This window comes from Mesitornis unicolor, unplaced genomic scaffold (genome assembly GCF_000695765.1).
Source record: "Mesitornis unicolor isolate BGI_N332 unplaced genomic scaffold, ASM69576v1 scaffold34475, whole genome shotgun sequence".
In the NCBI taxonomy this organism is placed as follows: Eukaryota; Metazoa; Chordata; class Aves; order Mesitornithiformes; family Mesitornithidae; genus Mesitornis; species Mesitornis unicolor.
Window position 1 is genome coordinate 21,707 of NW_010186803.1, and position 19,623 is coordinate 41,329.

A 19,623-nucleotide genomic window follows, 5' to 3' on the forward strand; every position below is an offset into this window, starting at 1 on the left:
TCATAGGCTGAGTCAGCAGGTTGTTTGCTCTGCAGCACTTTCGGAAGCAGCAAGGCAGAGCTCTCTGCAACAAGGGCTTGATGGCATCAGCCATGGTTCCACATCCAGCCATGGGCCAAAAGTAGGCTCTACATCCCCCACCAAAGCAGTCACAGCAGAGGTGGGACCAGAGGTACATTCACTAGAGAGGCAGTCCTTTGTCTGCCTTTGCTTTTTCTCATGTATTGGCTACACAGCAGTAAACAGACAGCTGCAAACATATTTTTAAGTACAGTACTATATACACTCATATAGAATAGATTGTTAGCTGACAAGTTTAAGTAAATGTACAGATATGTACATAATCTAGCAAAACCAGCACCTGAAGTGAAAGAGTGCCAAGTTCAACCTTAGGAGATGAACCCCTCGCAAGGCAGGAAGCCCATGGCTCTTCAGTGGCATTCAGAGCAGCCCATCGGTGGCATCCAGCTCCACTGACATCCAGAGAGAAGGCTGCTTGTGAATGGCTGCTTTTTGAGGACAACATTTGGACAGTGCCAGCTCCTAAATTATACCTGGAGATTGCCTGGAAATGTGCTAGTTGACTCCAATGAAGCCATGCCAAGGGCAATTTTAATAATGAAACATTTTAGACACTTGGTTCATCTGTCAGGGAATGCTCCCTGGTGCTGTTTTATTTGCAAGTGTAGATGTGACTTGAGATTTCTAGCTCTTGCTTTTTACTGTTGCCAAGCATTTGCAGTTCTGTAACTTCGTCACAAGTTCTGTGTACATAAAACTGCTGAAAATAAAGCTTTTAGGTGGTGGAACCTTTTGAAAACAGAGATTTCCCTTTCAAAAAGGAGAGGGTTTTATACATGTGTGTATATATATCCAAATATACACATACACATAAAACACATAAAACAAAATACAGATTCATATACATCTATAGCTGTATTTATGTTACTGCAACATGGAATGTCAGTCAGCTAATATTCTCTAGATGCATCATAGCTGAGGGTTTCCAGCAGCACAACACAATAACTTTGCTAATTAAGGCAGTAAAATGAGACCTGTGGGACAAGGCTACAGTACAGATATCTGCAACAGAGATAGCTAGCCAAGAAGTAGGACAATATGCCATTCTTTGACTAATATAAGCATGCAGAGGCAAATACAAGCAAATTTGCACTTTAACCACAGCATCTTTTTTCACTTGCAGAAATTGTTTTCATCATGCAAAACCCATTTAGCACAGCTAGATGCATAATTTGCTGCTTTTCCACTGCTTGGTGAGGAGTCTTCCTCTAACTGTGACAATTTCTGCACTCAAAAGAACAATGACTATTTGGCAACCTTTACAACTCCTCTTCTCCTCCTGTCTTTGTTTTATTCTGAGATTTCTCTGCTGTTATTCTTGGTAATGTAAGCCAGCCCTAAAGCTTTGCAAGAATTAGTACAACTGATGCAATGTGAACCTCTGATACCTCAACATGTCCTCCTTTTCCTGTTGTTGAACCCCTTTTTCTTTATTGTTGCTGTTTCAGGATCAAGCCTGCTGTGTGGCCAAACCTTCCTGATCACAAAAAGACGCTGGAGCAACTGTGCAAGAAGCCAAAAAATGTATGTACTTCTGCTGTCATTTTTACCTGTGTATAGACTATTGAAAAGAAAACTAACTCTCACGACAGACAGTACGTGCTGCATAAAGTGGGAAATCTTTCTGAAATTAGTCTTCTTTCACTGAAGAGAGCCCACATTTGCACAGGTAGATGCTACTGAAGGGCACGGAAATAAAAGACAATCCAACTAGTGCCTGAGCTTTGACTTGTGCAAAGTAACTGCAAAGGGCTGGAGAATTTGATATATGAAGAAAGGTTGAAGGAACTGAGTTTGTTTATAGAAAAGAGGAAGCTTGAGGAGGGGAGTACTAATCACAACCCTCCAATACCTAAAGGGCAGGTAGAGGGAAGGTGGAGGTACTGTCTGCACAAGGCTGCATGATGACAGAACCAGAGGCAACCGGCATGTGCTGCTTCACAACAACCTTCATCTGGATATAAGGAAAAAGTCCTGTTCTGTGAGAACAATTAAACATTGAGAAGGTTGCCCAGAGAAGAGGCAGGTTTTCCCATGCTAGAAACATTCAAGCTTGACAGGGTCTTGGATAGTCCAGTCCAGGTCCTGTTTCTGGCAGAGGGTTGGACCAGTTGGACTCCAGAGGACCTTTCCAACCGAGATGCTCTGGTAATGATACTGTGATCATGGGGCTGGATGGGGACACTTTGCAAACATCCCTGGTGACATCCATGTCCCCTCACATGGCCAGCAGAATTGCTCACATATATATACATGAACTCATACATAAATTACTCTGCCAGATAAAAGCCAGATGGACAAATGTTAGAAACTGTAAAGTGTAGAATTAAGCCATTGCCTTAAGACTGTGTCTAGTGCATTTGTCCACTAAGAAACTCATCAGTCCTGTTCTCTCCAGTTGGTACATTATTAGCATGTTCTTAATTTAACCAGAGGTCTGAGACAACTCTCCCATTACCTGGGCTCCCCAGTGCAGGTATTCCTAATGTGTTTCAGGAAGCTGTGGCAAACTTTTACTTCCCCCACTGCTAAATTAGGAAGGTAAAACTGAAAGGAACTGCCTGGGTCACCACACTCATTCCTGTGAAACGGCAGGTGTGCAGTAGATTCGTTGCTCAGAAAAGTCTATGAAACACCAGTTCCCACCACATTGTAGAGCACAAAATACTCTCCAGTGGTGCTGCCTGCAGGAGGCCAATTGATAGATTCAGATTAATATGGAAAAGGATTTTAAGCCATGTGATAGCTTATTCTGTGTTAACCTACTGTTCAACCTGACTAGGGTTACTTTCAGAGTTATAGAAATAATATCCTTCTAAAATAAAATTTACTAGCTATGTACCTTTTCTGTTAAGCTAATACCAACCTCTAACTGACTGTATTGTACCCTTTGTCACACAGAATTTTGATATAAGCTTTAACCCAGAGAGTTTTGGTTACGTTCATATCCATAAAGTGGATGGCATTCGAGCAAAAGCTGAACTGGAACATTTCCTGCAGCAACCAACTCCTCCAGAGCCAAGCCTTCCTGAAAAATTTAGGAGTGGATCAGACATGAAGACAATGCCTGCAAAGACGGACAAAAGCGACCTAAACCCATCCGTGACTTATGGAGGAATCTGGCCAGCTGAAGCCCTGCACAGCCTCCTGGGCACCAGCCATGCTGCAGCCACCGAAGCAAACCATGGCTCCAGCACGTACGAGGTGTGCCAAAGCAACAGGGAGTCCCTGTGCAACAATGGTCCCAGCCTTTCCTCCACTCCTCCCTTGGATCCCTCTGGCCAGCCTGTATCAGAGCCCCTCAGTGGTGACACCATCTCCCAGACACCGCCCACCAGTGAAATGCAGTCACCAAATAACGAGGAAGCCTACGTCACCATGTCCAGCTTCTACAAAAACCAGTAAACCTTACAGGAATGACAGCGTGGCATTTTTTCCTCTAACACATTGATGCTTTCTGTTTTGTCTTCCCACGTCCTGTGTCAGTGGGCCCCCACCTCCACAGCAAAACCTGCTCACAGAGCAATGCCATACTGGTAAGGAAGTAGCTTCTCCCACGTTTCACTGATAAGTGGCCTACGCTCAGCTCCCAGCACACCGGCAATCTCCACTGTAGCAGAAATGAAATTTAATTCAACCTGACTTTAATCTGCAGATCTGATTAATCCAGAGCAATGACACCGCACTCCTAGCTGAGGATCACAGCATGTCTTATAAAAGTTAATGAACTCTTCTGTTAACTTCTTGGTTGCAGAGTTAAGGTCTTATTAATGCCTAAGCAAGAAATACGGCAACGAATTCAAGTTAAATAGAATCCAATATCTTTTAAACAGCAGTAGTTCAAGAGTAAATCCTCTGCAGTCAGCAGAAGTCCACGAGTTTGCAAAACAACAGTAAATGAGAGTTGCTAATCAAGCATTAGTTGCCTGGGGATTCAGGTGCTTGGTCACTGCAAAGGGAGTTTGCTGAGCCCACAGGAAAAGGGGCTCACTTTAGGAAGATGGTTTTTGTTGAGAGAGACATATTAAAACAAAGCTAAACCCTACATACTACTACTTCTTGCTGGTGGTAAAGATCTGTCCTGGAGACGATTCGGGTACTTATAGTGTATCTTTAGCATTTCATGTACTAGCAATGTTTAGCTAAGAAAAAAACAAAATCAATGAAAAGCAAAGTCTCATCTCTTTCTATAAACTGAATTGGGGCTGTAAAATGCATGATGCTGTCTTTCCCTGCAGCTCTTGTGCAAGCATTAGCACAGCATACCAGTGCTTTCCAGGACAGAAGCCCTGAGCGGACAATGTTTGTTTATTAGCATTATTCCCAATATCTGTGGCTGCATGAAAACACTTTGGATTTGGCCAGGTGATTTTCTTATGTGACATCTGACCTGGGAAGATGAATGGAGTGTTATCAAACGTACCAGTGACCAGAAGACCTATAATTTTTATAAAAGTACCCTGTAAATCACCTGGAGATACCATTTATTATTATTATTTTGCATTATGATTGAGGAAGGCACCCTGACCCTTCCCGTTCGCCTTTCCCTGGGCTCCATGCCCAGCTCCAAGGGGATCCCCATCTGCTGCTATGCAGAGGTGGCCAAGCCACGTCACCATCCCTCTGGGACGCTGCACACCACAGAACTCAAACTTGGAGACAAAGCTGCTACAGCCACGTGGCTGCATGAAACGTGCAGCGTGCCCACGGGAAGCCCAAGCCACTTCGCTGCTCTCTGAGGCTGGGGTTCACCTCACCCTGCAGTCTCAGTTCCTCCAGCTGGTTGAAATTCTCCTTTACCAAAATATATTTGAGTTCCCAGAGTCTAATGGTAAAAAGAGCCCTCAGAGCTGCTCGAATTTGTTCTGACTGGTAATAACTACTGAGATGTAGTTATATTTGACACAGTGCACTGGAGAAAAACAGCACTCCCAGGAGAGCAGTCCACCTTCTCCAGCTCCACCTGACGGCAATGGAACCTTCAAATGGGGATAACATTATGGTCCCTGCACGCAAAGGGGACAAGGATTTGGCTTAAGGCATTCCAGTGACATTTCACAGAACCGTTTTTATTGCTGTTTCTGACCAAATGAAGCACTGATTATTGCAATAGAAGAAAGATGAAAGCCCTGCATGGTCATTTGCTTTATAATGCTTGGTTGTTTTTTTTAAAGACCTGCTGGTAATGCTCATACTGTGCTGATTCGTACAGTGCAATTGTAGATGCAGACAGACTGCTGGAAAGATATCATCTCCCAGTAACACAGTGACAAGCAAAAAGGGAACTAGGGAAGAAGCAAAAGCACATGAGAAAAATCCTGTATGGTATGTGCTATCCTTGTTTCAAACTCATAAACTTATTTTTAAGGATTAAAAGGGACATCACAAATGTCTATTTGCACTATTTAAGCAGCAAGGTACCCATGTGTTTTAGTCCTTCTGATTGTCCAGAAAGATATATTACTCTTTAATATGGGAAAAGTAGTAGAAACATGATGTATATTTCCTTTAATCACTCTGAAATAGTTATATTTATCCTATGTAGTAGTCATATTTTTGCATAGCTGCTAATATCTAAACATTCATTCTATTTTCTGTGACTTATTTAATTAGGTGACATGTAACTTTAGTTTTATAATGTTTTACTATATTAAAAGGACATGACTCTTTGCATGACTTATTTACGCTGCTCTAATTCAGCCTTCTAATATACATTTATCAGGACAGGGCTTACTCTGCTCTCACTGAAATTAGGGTAACTCCAGGTGCCCTACCAAGCTGCAGGCAGCTCAAATCTCAAATAATTCCAGACAGCTTAGAGGCCCAAAAGCACTGCAGGGTAACAGCAAGCATCGTCCTGCCTCTATTGCCACCACCCTGTGAGCCACAGAAGCCTCTCTGTAGCTCCAGTTCCTGTGTTCTGGGCTGGGCACAACTTTGTTCGTCCTGGCTCCAGTTGCCAACCCAGCCCCCCTCACCCAGAAAACAGAGAGGCAGCAGCCATCCCCCTGTAGCTTTTCTTAGTGGAGGATATATGCTAACTCATGCCAGACGCAGGTTACTTCATTCCAGGTGTGCAGCTGGGTGTATGATGAAGCCTGTCCAGAAAAGCATATTTCCAGGAGAGCAGTGGCAAGCACAGCCAAATTGAGGGGGGTTAAAGGTTGGCATTAAGGTTTCTGAAGGACCCTGGATCCCAGAAACGGCCATGAAATGTTCATTGAACCACACCTAGCAACTGCCAAACCAATGCCAACAATTTGGTCTTTATGGTGGTGCTCAGTCAAGTCCTGTTAGGTTGATTTTTCACAAGTGCTAAGCTCCTCTCAGGTAACTTTCTTTGGGGATTAGGTTGCTCAGAGGCACGCAGAGGCTAACAGTCTCCTTCAGCTTTGACAACATGGCCTGAACTGTGGGAGCTACATCTTTAGGAAAAATTGGTCCCTGACTGTTTTGCACGTGCTGAGTACCAACATTTCAGTGGTCATAGTTTCAGCGTTCCTGAATACCATATGTGATTTTATAGACATAAACACGAATTTGATGGGTATATATAGATATAACAACTTTCAGCTTCCTTTTAGAAAAAAGAAATCCAAATAGGTATCAAAGCAAGAAGCATCACAAGCACTTCTGGTCCATGGCCAGCTTTTAGATGTATAGTACTTATATGAAGACACAGTCACAGCTGTAACTTGACATCACTTTGCTGGGTCAGGACAGAGTGGTTTCCTTATTTCACAATACAGTTTCCCCCACAGCTGTCAGCATATTCCTGTCTGACTCAAGATCCAGACAAGCATATAGCTTGGTGTTCACATACTCCATGCACCTTCTTTTCTTTCCTCCTCCACACTTTCTGCCTCCTGTGCTCATACTCAGCTGCGCACACAAAGAGCTTGGTGACCCTGGCTGATGTGCAGCTGCTTTAGGACACCATGGCTGGCAGCTGCTCCTCTCTCTGCACCTACCAGCCAGGCTCCTCCTGTCTCTCCAGAACTATTGGTAAAACATAGCCCATCTCCCATCTTTGTTTATCCCCTCATCTATGTGCAGCTCATCTGCACTATGCAAACATCTCCTAGCGGCACACAAACACTAATCCATGAAATAAAGTAGGTATTTTGTCAGCTATAATGCTGAGTCACAGCCTGATTTTAATGACGCAGAAAAGATTTAACTGCCTCCCAAGGTGGTACTTGTCCCTTGCTGATTTTATTAGTTTGTTTACCAAATCTCCTCCTCTTGTGCATGTTCATTAGACAGGATGATAAGACACACAGAGATGCTGTATGTGCCAGTGAAGTGGCAGAAGACCTGGCAAAACATAGAGAGGCAGAGCAACTCTGCCAGGAGTTTTTGCCAGGACGAATGGATGTTTAAATGCTTGCGATATGTAGTAAAGTCTGGGCCATGAAATAAATGGTGAAGGAGTGACCTGGCCACCGCTGCCACAGGGACACGTGGCTGAATTCAGGGCAGTTTTAGGCAGGCACAAGCTGACCATGACACCATCCCTTCTGCCAGCAAAGGACCTGTTGATGCTGGCAGAAGATTTCTGCAGGACAGCTCAGCTCCCTCTACGCTTCTCAGCAAAAGTGTTTATTGACTTGAAGGCCTATATTTATGCAGCAATATTGCTGTGCTGCAGCCCTGGGGAGAACAGCAGTAGGTCTGTAGTCACTATGCTTTTGGCTCAAGCTAGTGATCACTTTAGTTGTAGGTTTCTGAAGCTATTCTTTAAAACCAGCTAAAAATATAATGTAAAGGAGACTTGCCATCTCTCTGAAGAATTATTTCAGCATCAAAGTATTCCTTATTACTGTGGTAATGAAGCCTCCCAAACTAGTACTCCCATGTGTAACAACATTGGCAAAACAAGCCTAGTGTACAGGCACACAAGAAAGCGACTGATGATGCTAGGAAAGGCAACAGCTGATTTATACAGACTGCATTGTCCCTTTGCTCACTCGGCAGCTTTAGATTTCTGTAATTCTGGCTATTGCTTGGCTTTTAAGCGCCACCTGTTGAAGCGTGAAGCCACATGTCAGAGTCCAGCACTGGGACATGTGCTAGTGCCACCAAATCACTCAGCTCTGAAACAGCCCCCAAAGAGGAACTGGGGAAAAAATCAAACCTGCAACAAACTCAGCAGTGTTTCATTTCTTTATAGTCTCTGGTCCCAAAGAAGCTGAGGCAAATGAAAACAAAAGTCAGAGTTTCCAGGATTTCTTCATCATTAAAATGAAGTAAGCATCACTGTCCACTGAAGCACTAACTCCAGAGTAGTAGTCCAAAAATTCATCTTTTGTAACCTAAGAATGAGAAAACAGAGTTTATAATGTGAGATTACTACATACAGTGGCCCAAAGCAAGATGTTCATGCAACATATCCCCATATTTTGCAAATAATTCTTTAGCATCTTCCAGAAAAGTCTGATTTCTAGGTCAGAATGTCCTAATCTGGCACTAGGATGTGTTGCTGCTGCAAGCTTTCACACAGCATTTGGTCTAATGACACTGAAGTCAATGGATTGAGCTTCTTGCATTTGGAGGCAGAGCAAAATGAATGCAAAAAACATTATTCTGGTTAGTGACCGCACAACTTAGATGTTGTCATGAGATTACATTAGTCCAACATTAGCATCATCACTAGGTCAATGTGAAAAGCCCTAGAGGTTACCCAAGCAATAAAAAATGACAAACAAAGAAGAAATACATTGGAGGAAATGTCTAAAGGAATAAATCTATGCCACAAAGTCAGCGCTTCTCTAAGGTATTCTGTTTTTTTGTTTTGTTTTGTTTTCCAGAAAATGTACATAAGCTAAAAAAGTCAGTAAATTTTGAATGCTAATGTATCAGTTGAAAGTAAAAAAAAAATATTGCAAGTTCTGGCAAAAATGTCACGTTTTCAATGGAAAAAGAACAGATTTATCCCTGGAAAATAAACACTGCTGATACATTACCACAACCTCTGCTTCTCCACAGAAAACCAGGCTTGAGTTAACTTCCACAAAACATTGCACTTCCTTTCTTTCTCATTTTTCCTACTTGCCAAGATGTTAAACAAATTCTGGATCCCATCCCCATTCTCCAGTTGCAGCTCCCATTGGGATCAATGGCAATGTTGAAAGCTGGGAGGGAGCCTGGCTCCAGGTTTTGGCAGAGATGGCGCTGCCATACCTGGGGTCAGCTCAAGATTTTGCATTGTGCAGTGCTCTCACCTCCTGCAGCCTCTGTTAGGGTGAGTCGAAGAGGTGCTAGAGCCAAAACCAGTGTTTGCTTTGAAATCAAGGAGACTTCAAACTCAAGTGGGGCAATCAAGCACAGCCTGGGGCTGCTTCAAATGCCAACGCTGCTCCCAGCCACCTGAGGACTTGGCGTTAAGGACATCCCAGTCAGAAACCTGCTTTCTGCTCACCCCTTCCTCCTGAGCTGGCTGTGAGAAAGGATTTCTAGAGAAACCATATGGGCTATAATCACAGCGAAAGTCGTAGAAAGTAGGCAGCTGCCAGCAGCAGTGGGTTGCTGTTGACGTTACCTGTTTTAACAGGGGAAGCTGAGGGTTCTGCTGCCGCTGTTCCTGGTGTGGAGGACAGGGGCTGGAAGGCAAAAATAACCAAAAACCACCAGGCCTGCTCCATCTGCCTGCTGGTGACAGAAGAGGCCATGAGCCTGGGTCCAGGATGGCAAAGCTCAGCTCTGCCCATGCGTCTGTGGGAGTTTGAGGCAGAGCTGGGTAAAGGCTGCTACGTGAAGGCAATTCAGCTTTTACACAGCAATGTGCACAGGTGGTTTCATCTGCAAAAACCTCAGCTACTTCCATCTGCTTCTGCCAACAGAGCTTTGTGCCAGGAAGCCAACAAAATTAATCAGATCACTGAATATACCTTGTTGTCTTATGTCAAGAATACTTGTCAGTGTGTGGGGCTTGTGTTAAGGCTCAGTTCCTTGAACCAGAAACTTATGCTGCAGGAGAGAGTGTGAGATAAATAATAATTCTGAACCATATCAAGTCAAACATTTCCTCTCCAGGCCAAATACATGAAGTGACTAAAGCACACAAGGGGCAAAACCAAAATTCAGTGAAGGATGCTGCTGTAGTGCTCCCTTTCACCAGGAAATATGCTGGAGGGAAAGTCTGTCCCTTGCCTCTCTGCCTCAATGCCTTGTGCTCTTTCAGGGTGGGAGGATGTCACAGAGATGCTCTGATGGCTCAGGTGGGGGTAGTGAGTGGGGGCAGATTTCTGGGGGAGGTATAAGGGAGGCTTTTCCCAGTATGAGGGACCACAGGGCTCCACCAGCATTTTTGGAGCAAGCACCCGTGCTGCCTGGCAGGGAACGCAGAGCCTTGACAAGGTGTTGTGCCACAGGGTGCAGGCAAAACCTTCACTTCTGGTATTGGCCCACAGCTCTGCAGACTCAGATGTTCCTATGGTTTATGCCATCCTGTTTAGCATCTGTTGCACAATCAGAAAGAAGAAATAGTGCTTCGAACACGAAGCACCAACCAAGATCTGACAATCTTGATGCTAGCGCCAGATACGATCGCGTGCATTGCCACCTATCTTCCAGTATCTGCTGTGTGTGCTGTGCAACCACAGACTGGCAGGACAGCCTGCATCACCATCTATCTCCAGCATCTGCTGGGTCTGTAACCAGCACACCGCAGCCTGCAGCTGAACATGGGTGCTTGAGCTTCGTTTTCAGCTCTCTCAGATTGCAGTGCAGCAGCCCCAGCAGACAGGGACAGTGAAGTGCTAAGGGGCAGCTGTGGGCACCCAATGCTAGCCCTGATATTCCTTCATGTCAGGTTCAAATCCCTTTAAGTTGCCTTTAGCCTCTGCAAAGCACTTCCAGCTAACCCCAGGCATGTGTGCTCAGTGTGTCATTATGGCTGCCTCTCTCCTAGTAGAGATTTTTCTCCTCCGCAGTCAATGCAATGCCTGTGTTTGTTCAATGAATTTGCACACTTATTAATCAAATGACATTTCTTACAGTACAGATTCCAATTTGCGATTTACAGCATCTGATTACAAGTGAAAAATCACACTCTAGTCTTTTCCAGATTATTTCTTTTTCCTGAAAGCAATGTACCTTTTCTGTAGTTACCAGTTTTTTTATTCAGATTGCTCCAGGAGCAGCTCTGTTCCCACAGGAAGGAAACCTTGCCACTGACTTTGAAGGAACCTGAAGCCAGCCCTTGGAAATGGGCTCTGTACAAATTCCAAAATGACTGCATTGTGAAAAACGTCCTCCTGACACAGAGAAACGCATCCAACGAGCCACGAGGTCGCACAAGGAGCTGCCCTGAGTGTGCTGGGGGTGCATTGGCTGCAGGTCCCACCTGCAGGGTGAGCATTGACCCCTCTCCACCAGGATGAGAGGATTTGAGCTCTCCTGGCTCCATCCCTCAGGTCCTCACACAAAACCCCGTTAGTGCAGAGACCTTACCCTGGAGCACTGAGCTTTCCCCAGCCATCACAGGCTCCAGCTAAGGCTCCTGGAGGCTACTGACAAAGCTCCTGCTGGTTTTATAAAAGCATAGTTGCTTTTAGCGCTTCCTTCTTCTGAAAAGGTATATTGCACTTGGGAGTAAGTAAAGTCAGAAAGTATTAGCACTGAAAAGACAAAGTGACCGCAGTTATTCAGATTACAACTTGCACTCGATTAAACGTCAGCACAACAGATCACTGCAGAGTCTGAGGACATGAGATAGCATGTCAGAAGGAAATAGTTTTTTTCATTTTGTGATTCCAACAGTCCATTCACTTTACTTTCTTTTTATTTGAAACACAGACGACAGATAACATGACATGCTGCTGTGGAGCCAATTAATAAATGAGAAATAAATGGATTGTGCTCAAGCTGCCAGGACATGTACAGTCTGTTTGATAGCACAGTAAGTTTGTTTTACATATAAGATATGTTGGCACTTCAGTAGCACTGCAGTAAGTAAAGGCTCCTCTTATGATCAATGGCAACCATAAAGAGACTCTCTCCACCAGCTTCCAGCATCAGCCAGTATGCAAGCTGTGGAGGCTTGCTGGTCAAAGAAAATAATTGAATTTGCACAGTCTTTACGAAGGATTTGCAAGCAGCTATTGCTTGTACTGAGGCCATGGCTGGAGAAAACACCAGGGGAGTTTGCACAGGACCAGGGCAGGAAGCACTCAGGACTTCAGTGTTTGAACTGTCAGCAGTCTGGGCTAAGAGCTAAGGTTTCATCAGCCAAGCTCTTTTGAAAGCCCAGTCTGTAAGCCTGAACGGCTTTTAGCCATCTGCCAACCTGAAATGGAGCAAATACTGCCGTGCACAAGCCATTTATTCTCTGCTATGTCAGCAGCAACTCAGTCTGGGAGAGCAGCAAGGTGTTGCAAACGAACAAAAAGAAGACAATGAAAGGAATTAAGGCAGGAATAATTAGACAACATTTCCCTCCCCCTTCCTTTTTTTTTTTAATAGTTTCCATTGTAGACCATTTCCCTACTCTGGGAAAAGTACAGAAGTCCTCAGAGCTGAGACAGTCTCATTGGTGTGACCAGGAGGGCAAGTTCCCATCCTTTTTTCAGCATCAGAAACAGAAGATAATGAGATATGAAAATTGCAAGTTCTTGAGTTCACAGAAAGTTCCCTGAAGTCATAGCTTGTTCATAAACCAGTATAAATATAAAAAGCAGTAAGCAGCTTTCGGTGTCAGTGTGTACAGGCAATGGCTACTAGGCTGGTCAATGTTCCAAGAACAGTGAGAAGAAGGTACTATAACACACATAGGCCCTTTAAAGAAAAATATTAGTGACATGATCTCACAGTACCAAAATAAAGAAAACAAAGGTGGGGAGGAAGCTCTAAGCAAGGTTTGAAACAAGGCACACACAGGAAAGATGCTTGAATGCTGAGTGGTAAGCCATGGAGAAAACAGGGGTTTGCATTTATTCTGTTCCATGTCTTCCCTTCTTGATTTGTTTCTCCCTCTCCAGCCTCCTGGCACTGGGAACTCACATGGTCCCAGCAGCTGAGGCTGCTCCATCCCACAGGTGAGACCCAAGAACCCAAGAGATGGTGCAGCGCTACAGGTGAGAGGGCTACGTGACCCTCCTGGTTCAAGCTTCCTCGTGTCTATAACAGTCTGCCCCAGACCACCACTCTTCCAGGATATTTAGATTTCCTCTTCTTGCATCTTTTGTCAGACAGAGCTGTATCTAATGCTGTGGGAGGGGATATGTTTAGGAGCCACAGGGACCTACTGCAGATATCTGAGAAGAAAAAAGCAGCTTTTCTCAGAAAAGAAAAGACATGGCAGGGATGGAGGAAGAAAAGGGACAGATCTGCAGAGTGGCTGCATGCCAGATGTGCTCTCTGATTATGCTTCAATCCCCTGAGGCTGAGCCTAATGAAGCATCTGGGAATTATTTCTGCAGACGGACTGTAATTGGCACAGTTATTGGAAGCTGTTATTATGGAAAATGAGCATGTTGTTGTGCATACACTTAATCATGGGAACCTACAGAAGGTGGAAATAAAGTCTTGCTTCTTTAATCATATGATCAAAGTTTCCAAGCGTTCTTCATCATGATGATAAAATAGACATCTGTGTCTATTGAAGCACTGACTCCTGCATAGTAGTTCATGAATTCCTCTGTTGTGACCTGAGACAAAAGAATTTAAAACAGGAAAATGAACCTTCATTTTTTTAAATACTGTTAGTAAAAATACACATTGGCAAGACTCTAAGTGAAACCTAACATCTGCTATTTCATGTTGTTGCTAGCAAAAAGTAATCCAACAGGAAGAATAAAGACACTGAAAATTTGTGTAAGATCACTTCTTTGCTGGAAATAAGAGCTCTTGTCCTCCAGGAACACTTGTATGGAAATGAAGTGTTCAGAGTTAAATTAAGCTTACCAGGAAATGAAGTTAAAACCAGAGCTGCCCAAGAAGACAGAAGTTTCAATGCATTTTTTTCCAGGGATGGTATAATCTGTTTCTTTGAATTATCATTAATAAAAGCGGATGAGGTTTCTGCTTCAACTCAGAGACTCACTAGAGAGAAAACATCATTGCTCTAAACAGGTTTCACTTAAAGAAGCAAACATTCTTTCAATTTTATGTTGAGTATCTTTCATGGTATTTTGAGGTGGATTGGTTTAAAAATTACCATTAAATAAAACCCAAACCAACAGCAGACATAAAGAGTACATGTATCTTGTGATGCCTCAATTCTTGAACCATTTAGTTCATTCTTTGAATAAAATATCACAAAGAAAAATATTTGCTTCTCCTGCGTTGTGCATCCGAGAGCTAAGTAAAAAGTGCATCTGGCAAGATCATGGTGCAGAGCACCTTTCCAGAAGATGCTTAGCCTTGAAGCATTTCTGCTGAAATATTTTAGGTGTTCAGCTCATATCAGTGTCATTTGTGACCTCTGATTCAGTGCAAGAATGTCACAGTTCTCAGAAGAAAGTGCTAATGTCAGGATTGCTGAACAGGAGGTGGATGCTCAGAGTAACTTTTCTGTAACCTCAAACTCTGCAGCATTTACAAGGTACAAGGCCCTGAACATGCCAGGGATCATTTTAGGGACTAACTTAACGTATTTGTGTATGACCTCAGCACAAAAAGCAGGAACATTTCATTTGAGGTTTGCTAGACATCACTACTGCTGCAGAGAAGGAAGGGGACAACTCATGCAACCAGTGTCTCTGAGGATGACACAAGAGAAAAAGGGATGGAATTCAGTTCTACTGAGTGCAAAGTCATGCCCATCACCTCCCTGCAAACTGAGCCTGCCTGTTGGAAATAAAGCGAGGGTAGGATCTGGGTGTAGTAGCCAGCCTTTAGATGCAAAGGGGTCACCAGTATAGTGCAACCATGAAAACCCAGATGCAACTCAGCAGTGCGAAGTGGTAGAGACATCGTACAAAGTGCTGAGGAAACTTCATCTAGCTTGAACAAAGAATATCACCATGTGAACTGCAGAGATCAGTGATTGCTCTTAGTCAGTCAGACATGTGTAAGTTGGGACCAAAGAAACTTACAGATGCATAAAGAGGAAAAACTAAGTTTGCCTGGGTTGGAGATGGTTACGAAGCAGATGAACGAGAAGTCCATCACAGAGGGTGCCCAGGCTTTGCACCTGCATTGGTGAGTTATGGTGGAGGACAAGAAGGCCTCCCAGCCCTGCCCCAGACTTCTGTTCCTCAGGCCACACAGCTGGTGGTAGGCCCCATCCCTAAGCCTAACCTCCCTACAATTTACTGTGGATAAATCTCTCTCTGTGACAAACTGATTTCAAAGCTGAGGGTTTCAGCAATTATACACACTAGAGAAGCACTAGCTGTAAAGTATTTTACGTATTACGGAACATGCTTTTGAACTGGATCCTGGCATTTATTCTCCTACACCCTGAACAATCCTTCAATTTATGTGGATCTTGAAAATCAGCAATCGTGTGGATTAGTTTGAATAGGTACTTAAGAGTAACCTATGGAAGTAGATAGAGCATTAAGGCTACAAGTCTGCAAATGCAATCTCACGTCTACCTTTGCACTGCCTACAGAACCCCTTTGCCTCCAAATGCGTGAGCAAGCTGCACCAACAGTCCAACACTGAGGTCATGCATCCATTATACAGCCTCACATAAATGTGATGCAAATGCGTGTTTGGTACTGGGATTACTCTCACATTTAGTAAGTTAAGTCAAATGCTGAGTCAGACGGCTTGACATTATGTGTTTCGCTTACCTTCCCATCTTTGTCATAAGGTGAATCAAAATTATCCAGAAAGGCCCGAAAAACTTGATCTTCTGTCCAGTCTCCATTTTGGTATTTGGGATGATGCTTTGCATTATACACCCCCTTTAAGTCTTCAATTGTTATGACACCATCTCCAGTTTTATCTAACTTCCTAAACGCCTGCATAATGATCTCTTTTCTTGCTTTTGACATGGGAGGCTGTAATGAAATATGAACGGGTTCATTTTATTTCTGCCAACTATATGCCCAGTTCGAGATTCAAGTAACTGTTGTTGTTAACAGTAAACCTAGGTCATGGCACTCGAGACAACATCCTGCAAGAACATCTATGCTGTGCATTAGCTAGGAAGGACAATATATCACCAAAAAGCACTCTGATCAAGACTATTCATTGTCTATCAATACAGCAGTAAATGGACAGTAAGAGAGAAAATGCTACCTGAACACATTTCTACTCTACCCATTTTAAATATTTCTGACAAGAAAAGCACTATTTTTTTCTTTCTTAATTGCTTAGACTTCAGCAGAGCAAAGAGTCTCCAACCAAAATCAGTTACACAGTGGTTGATCAGAGAAAGCCTCCACTGGATTAGCTCACATGAATAAGAGATGTGTCATAAAATTAGTCTCACAAAGAAGTGAGACTAATGGGCTGAACCATGTACCCAGAACTGCTTACAGGAATTTAGGTACTTAAATCAAGGTAGGAATTAATTCTTAAAAAAAAAAAAAAATCTCAACCATTTATTTACAACTCCTCTATGGTTTTCTATTTGCAAGAAGCCTTGCGTCTTGCCAGAAAATTGCAGAACCATGTTGAGTTCCGAGATCTCTTATCCACAGAGTGGTTCTTCAGGGTGATTTTCAGATGGAAATGGAATACTTTAATTTCTCAAGAGTTACTGACTTTTTAAATACAGCTGTAGATTTTGCTAGCTACTAAAGTGAATGACAGTGCTGTGTTTTGTGTTCAGCTAATAGCAAATCAAGGCTTTTTCTCCATTTAATGCAGTAATAGCACAAAATCCCATACTTACTCTCAGTGTAACAAGAAATTCATCAAAATCAATTGTTCCACTGCCATCTTTATCAAATATCCGGAAAATCTCCTGTGCTTCCTCCTTGTCTATCATCATAGCATAATCATTTAATCCTTTCACAAACTCTTTGAAATCAAGAGTCCTGCTGTTGTCATCATCCATAATCCGAAATACTCTGTGGAAAATGTGCAATTTGAGGAGAATGCAAAGGAAAACTTGGAGCAATTTAGCGCAGTGCCAAAGCACAGAGGCACCCTACTAAGACAACATTTCCCCTTTCAGTCTTCTGTGAAAAAAAACAAATTCATAATAAAAAAACAATCCACAAGAAAAAAATGAAAACGCAACCCTCCTTTCCTACTGACAGCAGACGTGACTTGCTTAGATTGGGTGACTGACTATTACACAGCTGAAGTTAAATGAGGTGAAGGCTGCCTTAACTGAAGGAGTCTTCCTGTTCATTATATATTGAGCCTTCTAAACGTTGGGCATGTAGATGAAGTTTCAGCTGGTCATCTGGGATCCAGCTGTGGTTAATGGAGCCCAAGAGGGCTTTCACAGTGTGACACAGCCCTCCTTTCCTAGAGGTGCAGTGATCCTACTCTCAGGGTAGCTGTAGAAGTAGACTAAACACCCCTCATATACTAGACAGCTGACAGACTTGTTAACATACATGGGAATCACATCCCAAGGAAAGGAAGCACGAAATCTTCTGTATTCAGACATTTGATTTAATTATAAAAAATATCAAAGAGAAAGATATATGTTTCCTCTTCCTCCCTGACAGGAGTTCTTCTGTGTCTCAAGGAAGCACTGTCCTCTGAGGGATTCATGGTCCTCTGTCCTTCAACAGGTGAGCAGGTCAGTCCTGTCTCCCAAAACACAGGAGCCCCAAGCCCAGACTCTGTGGGTTTTTTCATTTGCATTTGAACTGTGCAACTCCAGTTTTGGTCCCTGCTTAGGGACCCTCAGCCTGTGATCCTCTTGCAGCTAAAACCATTAGGCTGAATAACAGGTCTGACTTCTTAGACTCACCTGCCAAGTCCTTTGATGCCTGCAGACCCCCTGGCTAAACACTGCAGGCGAAGTCTTTCTACGGGGTCGGTGGTTTTGGACAGGTTTCTTTTGGCCTGGATTGCCATCTCCCGATCATGCCTTGCTGTGCCCGGCATCTGGAAGACCAAAGCACTCATACACTGTGGATTCACATGCACAAAGCAGAGTGATGAAACCTGCCTTAGTATATGGAGCATCCCAAATCCCTCACTTGCAAAGTGCTGACAGATCCCTTATGAGGACTCATTTTGACCCTCTATTTCCTTTCTTTTATATTCTTTTATCAGAAGGGGAAATTGCCTATATGGGCCACCATCCCAACTGAGATCTCAGCCACTGACTGTGTGAATAACCCAGCTGCAACTATGAACATGTGAGTAAGAATTTGCTGCCTATGTTGTGTGGACATGGTGAAAACTGGTGGGCGCAGCCAGGAGAGCGCAGCCTTGCTGAACCTCCTCAGCCTAGCCATGTTTGCAGTTAGTATTTGCCCACAGGTAGAGCTGTGAAAACAAAAACTGTCCTGGGTGAGGACATTCTTGTTATGTTTGCTTTTACTCCACTGCAGTCCTGATCCTCTCGAGCAGGGCTTTCTGCCATTGCTCGTCTGGTGATTGCCTCAAGACCTGACCTCACCTACAGATGACATCTAAAGCAATTTTAACACAACTGCAGAGCAAATTAATTTCTTAAACCTGCACAGCATTTAGCACCCCAGGATGTCAGGACTGTGCCAACAAACACATGAGCTTTCCAACTTCCCTCTGAAGAGGACAGTAGAATAAGAAGTGGGAAAACCAGCCCGTGGACTTGCAGCATTGCAATAACACCATGAAGAGAAGCACGCCTGGGCTGGCAGAGGTTCACTCCTTTGCGCACAGGGATTATTTGGGCTCAGTGCTAAGAACACCAGGCTGCCCATGCCCACACTGGTGTTTTAGGGTCACGTTGAATCCTGGCCCCTGGGCACATGCTCAGGGCTGCTGGGCCTAGCCTGGCTGCTGGGTCTGCAGATCATGAAGGCTCACAGAATGTTTTCCAGCCTTTAAAGTATAGCAGAACTTGGGTGTGAGACAGTCACAGAAGGGCTGGGCTGAGTTACAGCATGGTTCTCACCTGGAGGGCCCTCAAGGCTCTGCTCACGGGGACAGATGAAGAAGATGGGTTGTCCTGTAAGGCATAATTAGTGCACATGGCACTTCCAATCTCATTGTCATTGGGCACGCAGCAGTGTGAATTGAAAGAGTCAGAGAAAACTTCAAAGAAATGTAGAATTAAACTGTTTCATCTTAACTTCTCCACTCCTGTCTACAGAGCATTGGCTGTGGCAGCTGGTAATATCACATGTTTTGACTTTTGCAACTCCTTCAGACACCACCAGCTGGGCTTGAAAAAACATAAAAATAAAATGTTTTTGTTCCCCCCAAATGGTTTCAGTTCTAGCTTATTGCAGAAGTCTAGTGTGGTAGAAAAGAGACTATTTCAGCTTTTGCTTCAGCCAGAGTGAGCAAAGTTCCTCTGGGAACTCATTAATGAATGACCATAAAGTCCTTATAGCTATGTGAGATCAGCAGTCAAAAATGTTTTCTGCAAACAATGGCTGTCCTTAAGGGGAGATGTTTAGCTGGAAAGATTATAAAATACAGTGAGGTTACATAAACACAGTGCAAACTATATTTACATTATATAAT

At 43.6% G+C, this 19,623-nt stretch overlaps 2 protein-coding genes across 2 annotated transcripts in view; one reads left to right on the forward strand and one right to left on the reverse strand.

Annotated features, from left to right (window-relative positions):
* IL7R (interleukin 7 receptor) overlaps positions 1-3,486 on the forward strand; it is a 15,196-nt gene extending 11,710 nt beyond the window's left edge. Inside the window, exons 7-8 of the mRNA XM_010185247.1 lie at positions 1,530-1,605; positions 2,983-3,486. Coding sequence (XP_010183549.1) covers positions 1,530-1,605; positions 2,983-3,486 — 580 coding nt within the window. The remainder of the gene's footprint in view (positions 1-1,529; positions 1,606-2,982) is intronic.
* Positions 3,487-13,596: 10,110 nt separating this feature from the next.
* Positions 13,597-18,081, reverse strand: CAPSL (calcyphosine-like). The gene is made up of 4 exons (XM_010185249.1): positions 17,912-18,081; positions 16,874-17,051; positions 15,825-16,034; positions 13,597-13,730 (listed from the first exon to the last, which is right to left on the reverse strand). The coding sequence occupies exons 1-4, from the start codon at positions 18,067-18,069 to the stop codon at positions 13,629-13,631; spliced, it is 648 nt and encodes a 215-aa protein (XP_010183551.1). The 5' UTR covers positions 18,070-18,081; the 3' UTR covers positions 13,597-13,628.
* Positions 18,082-19,623: the final 1,542 nt, after the last annotated feature.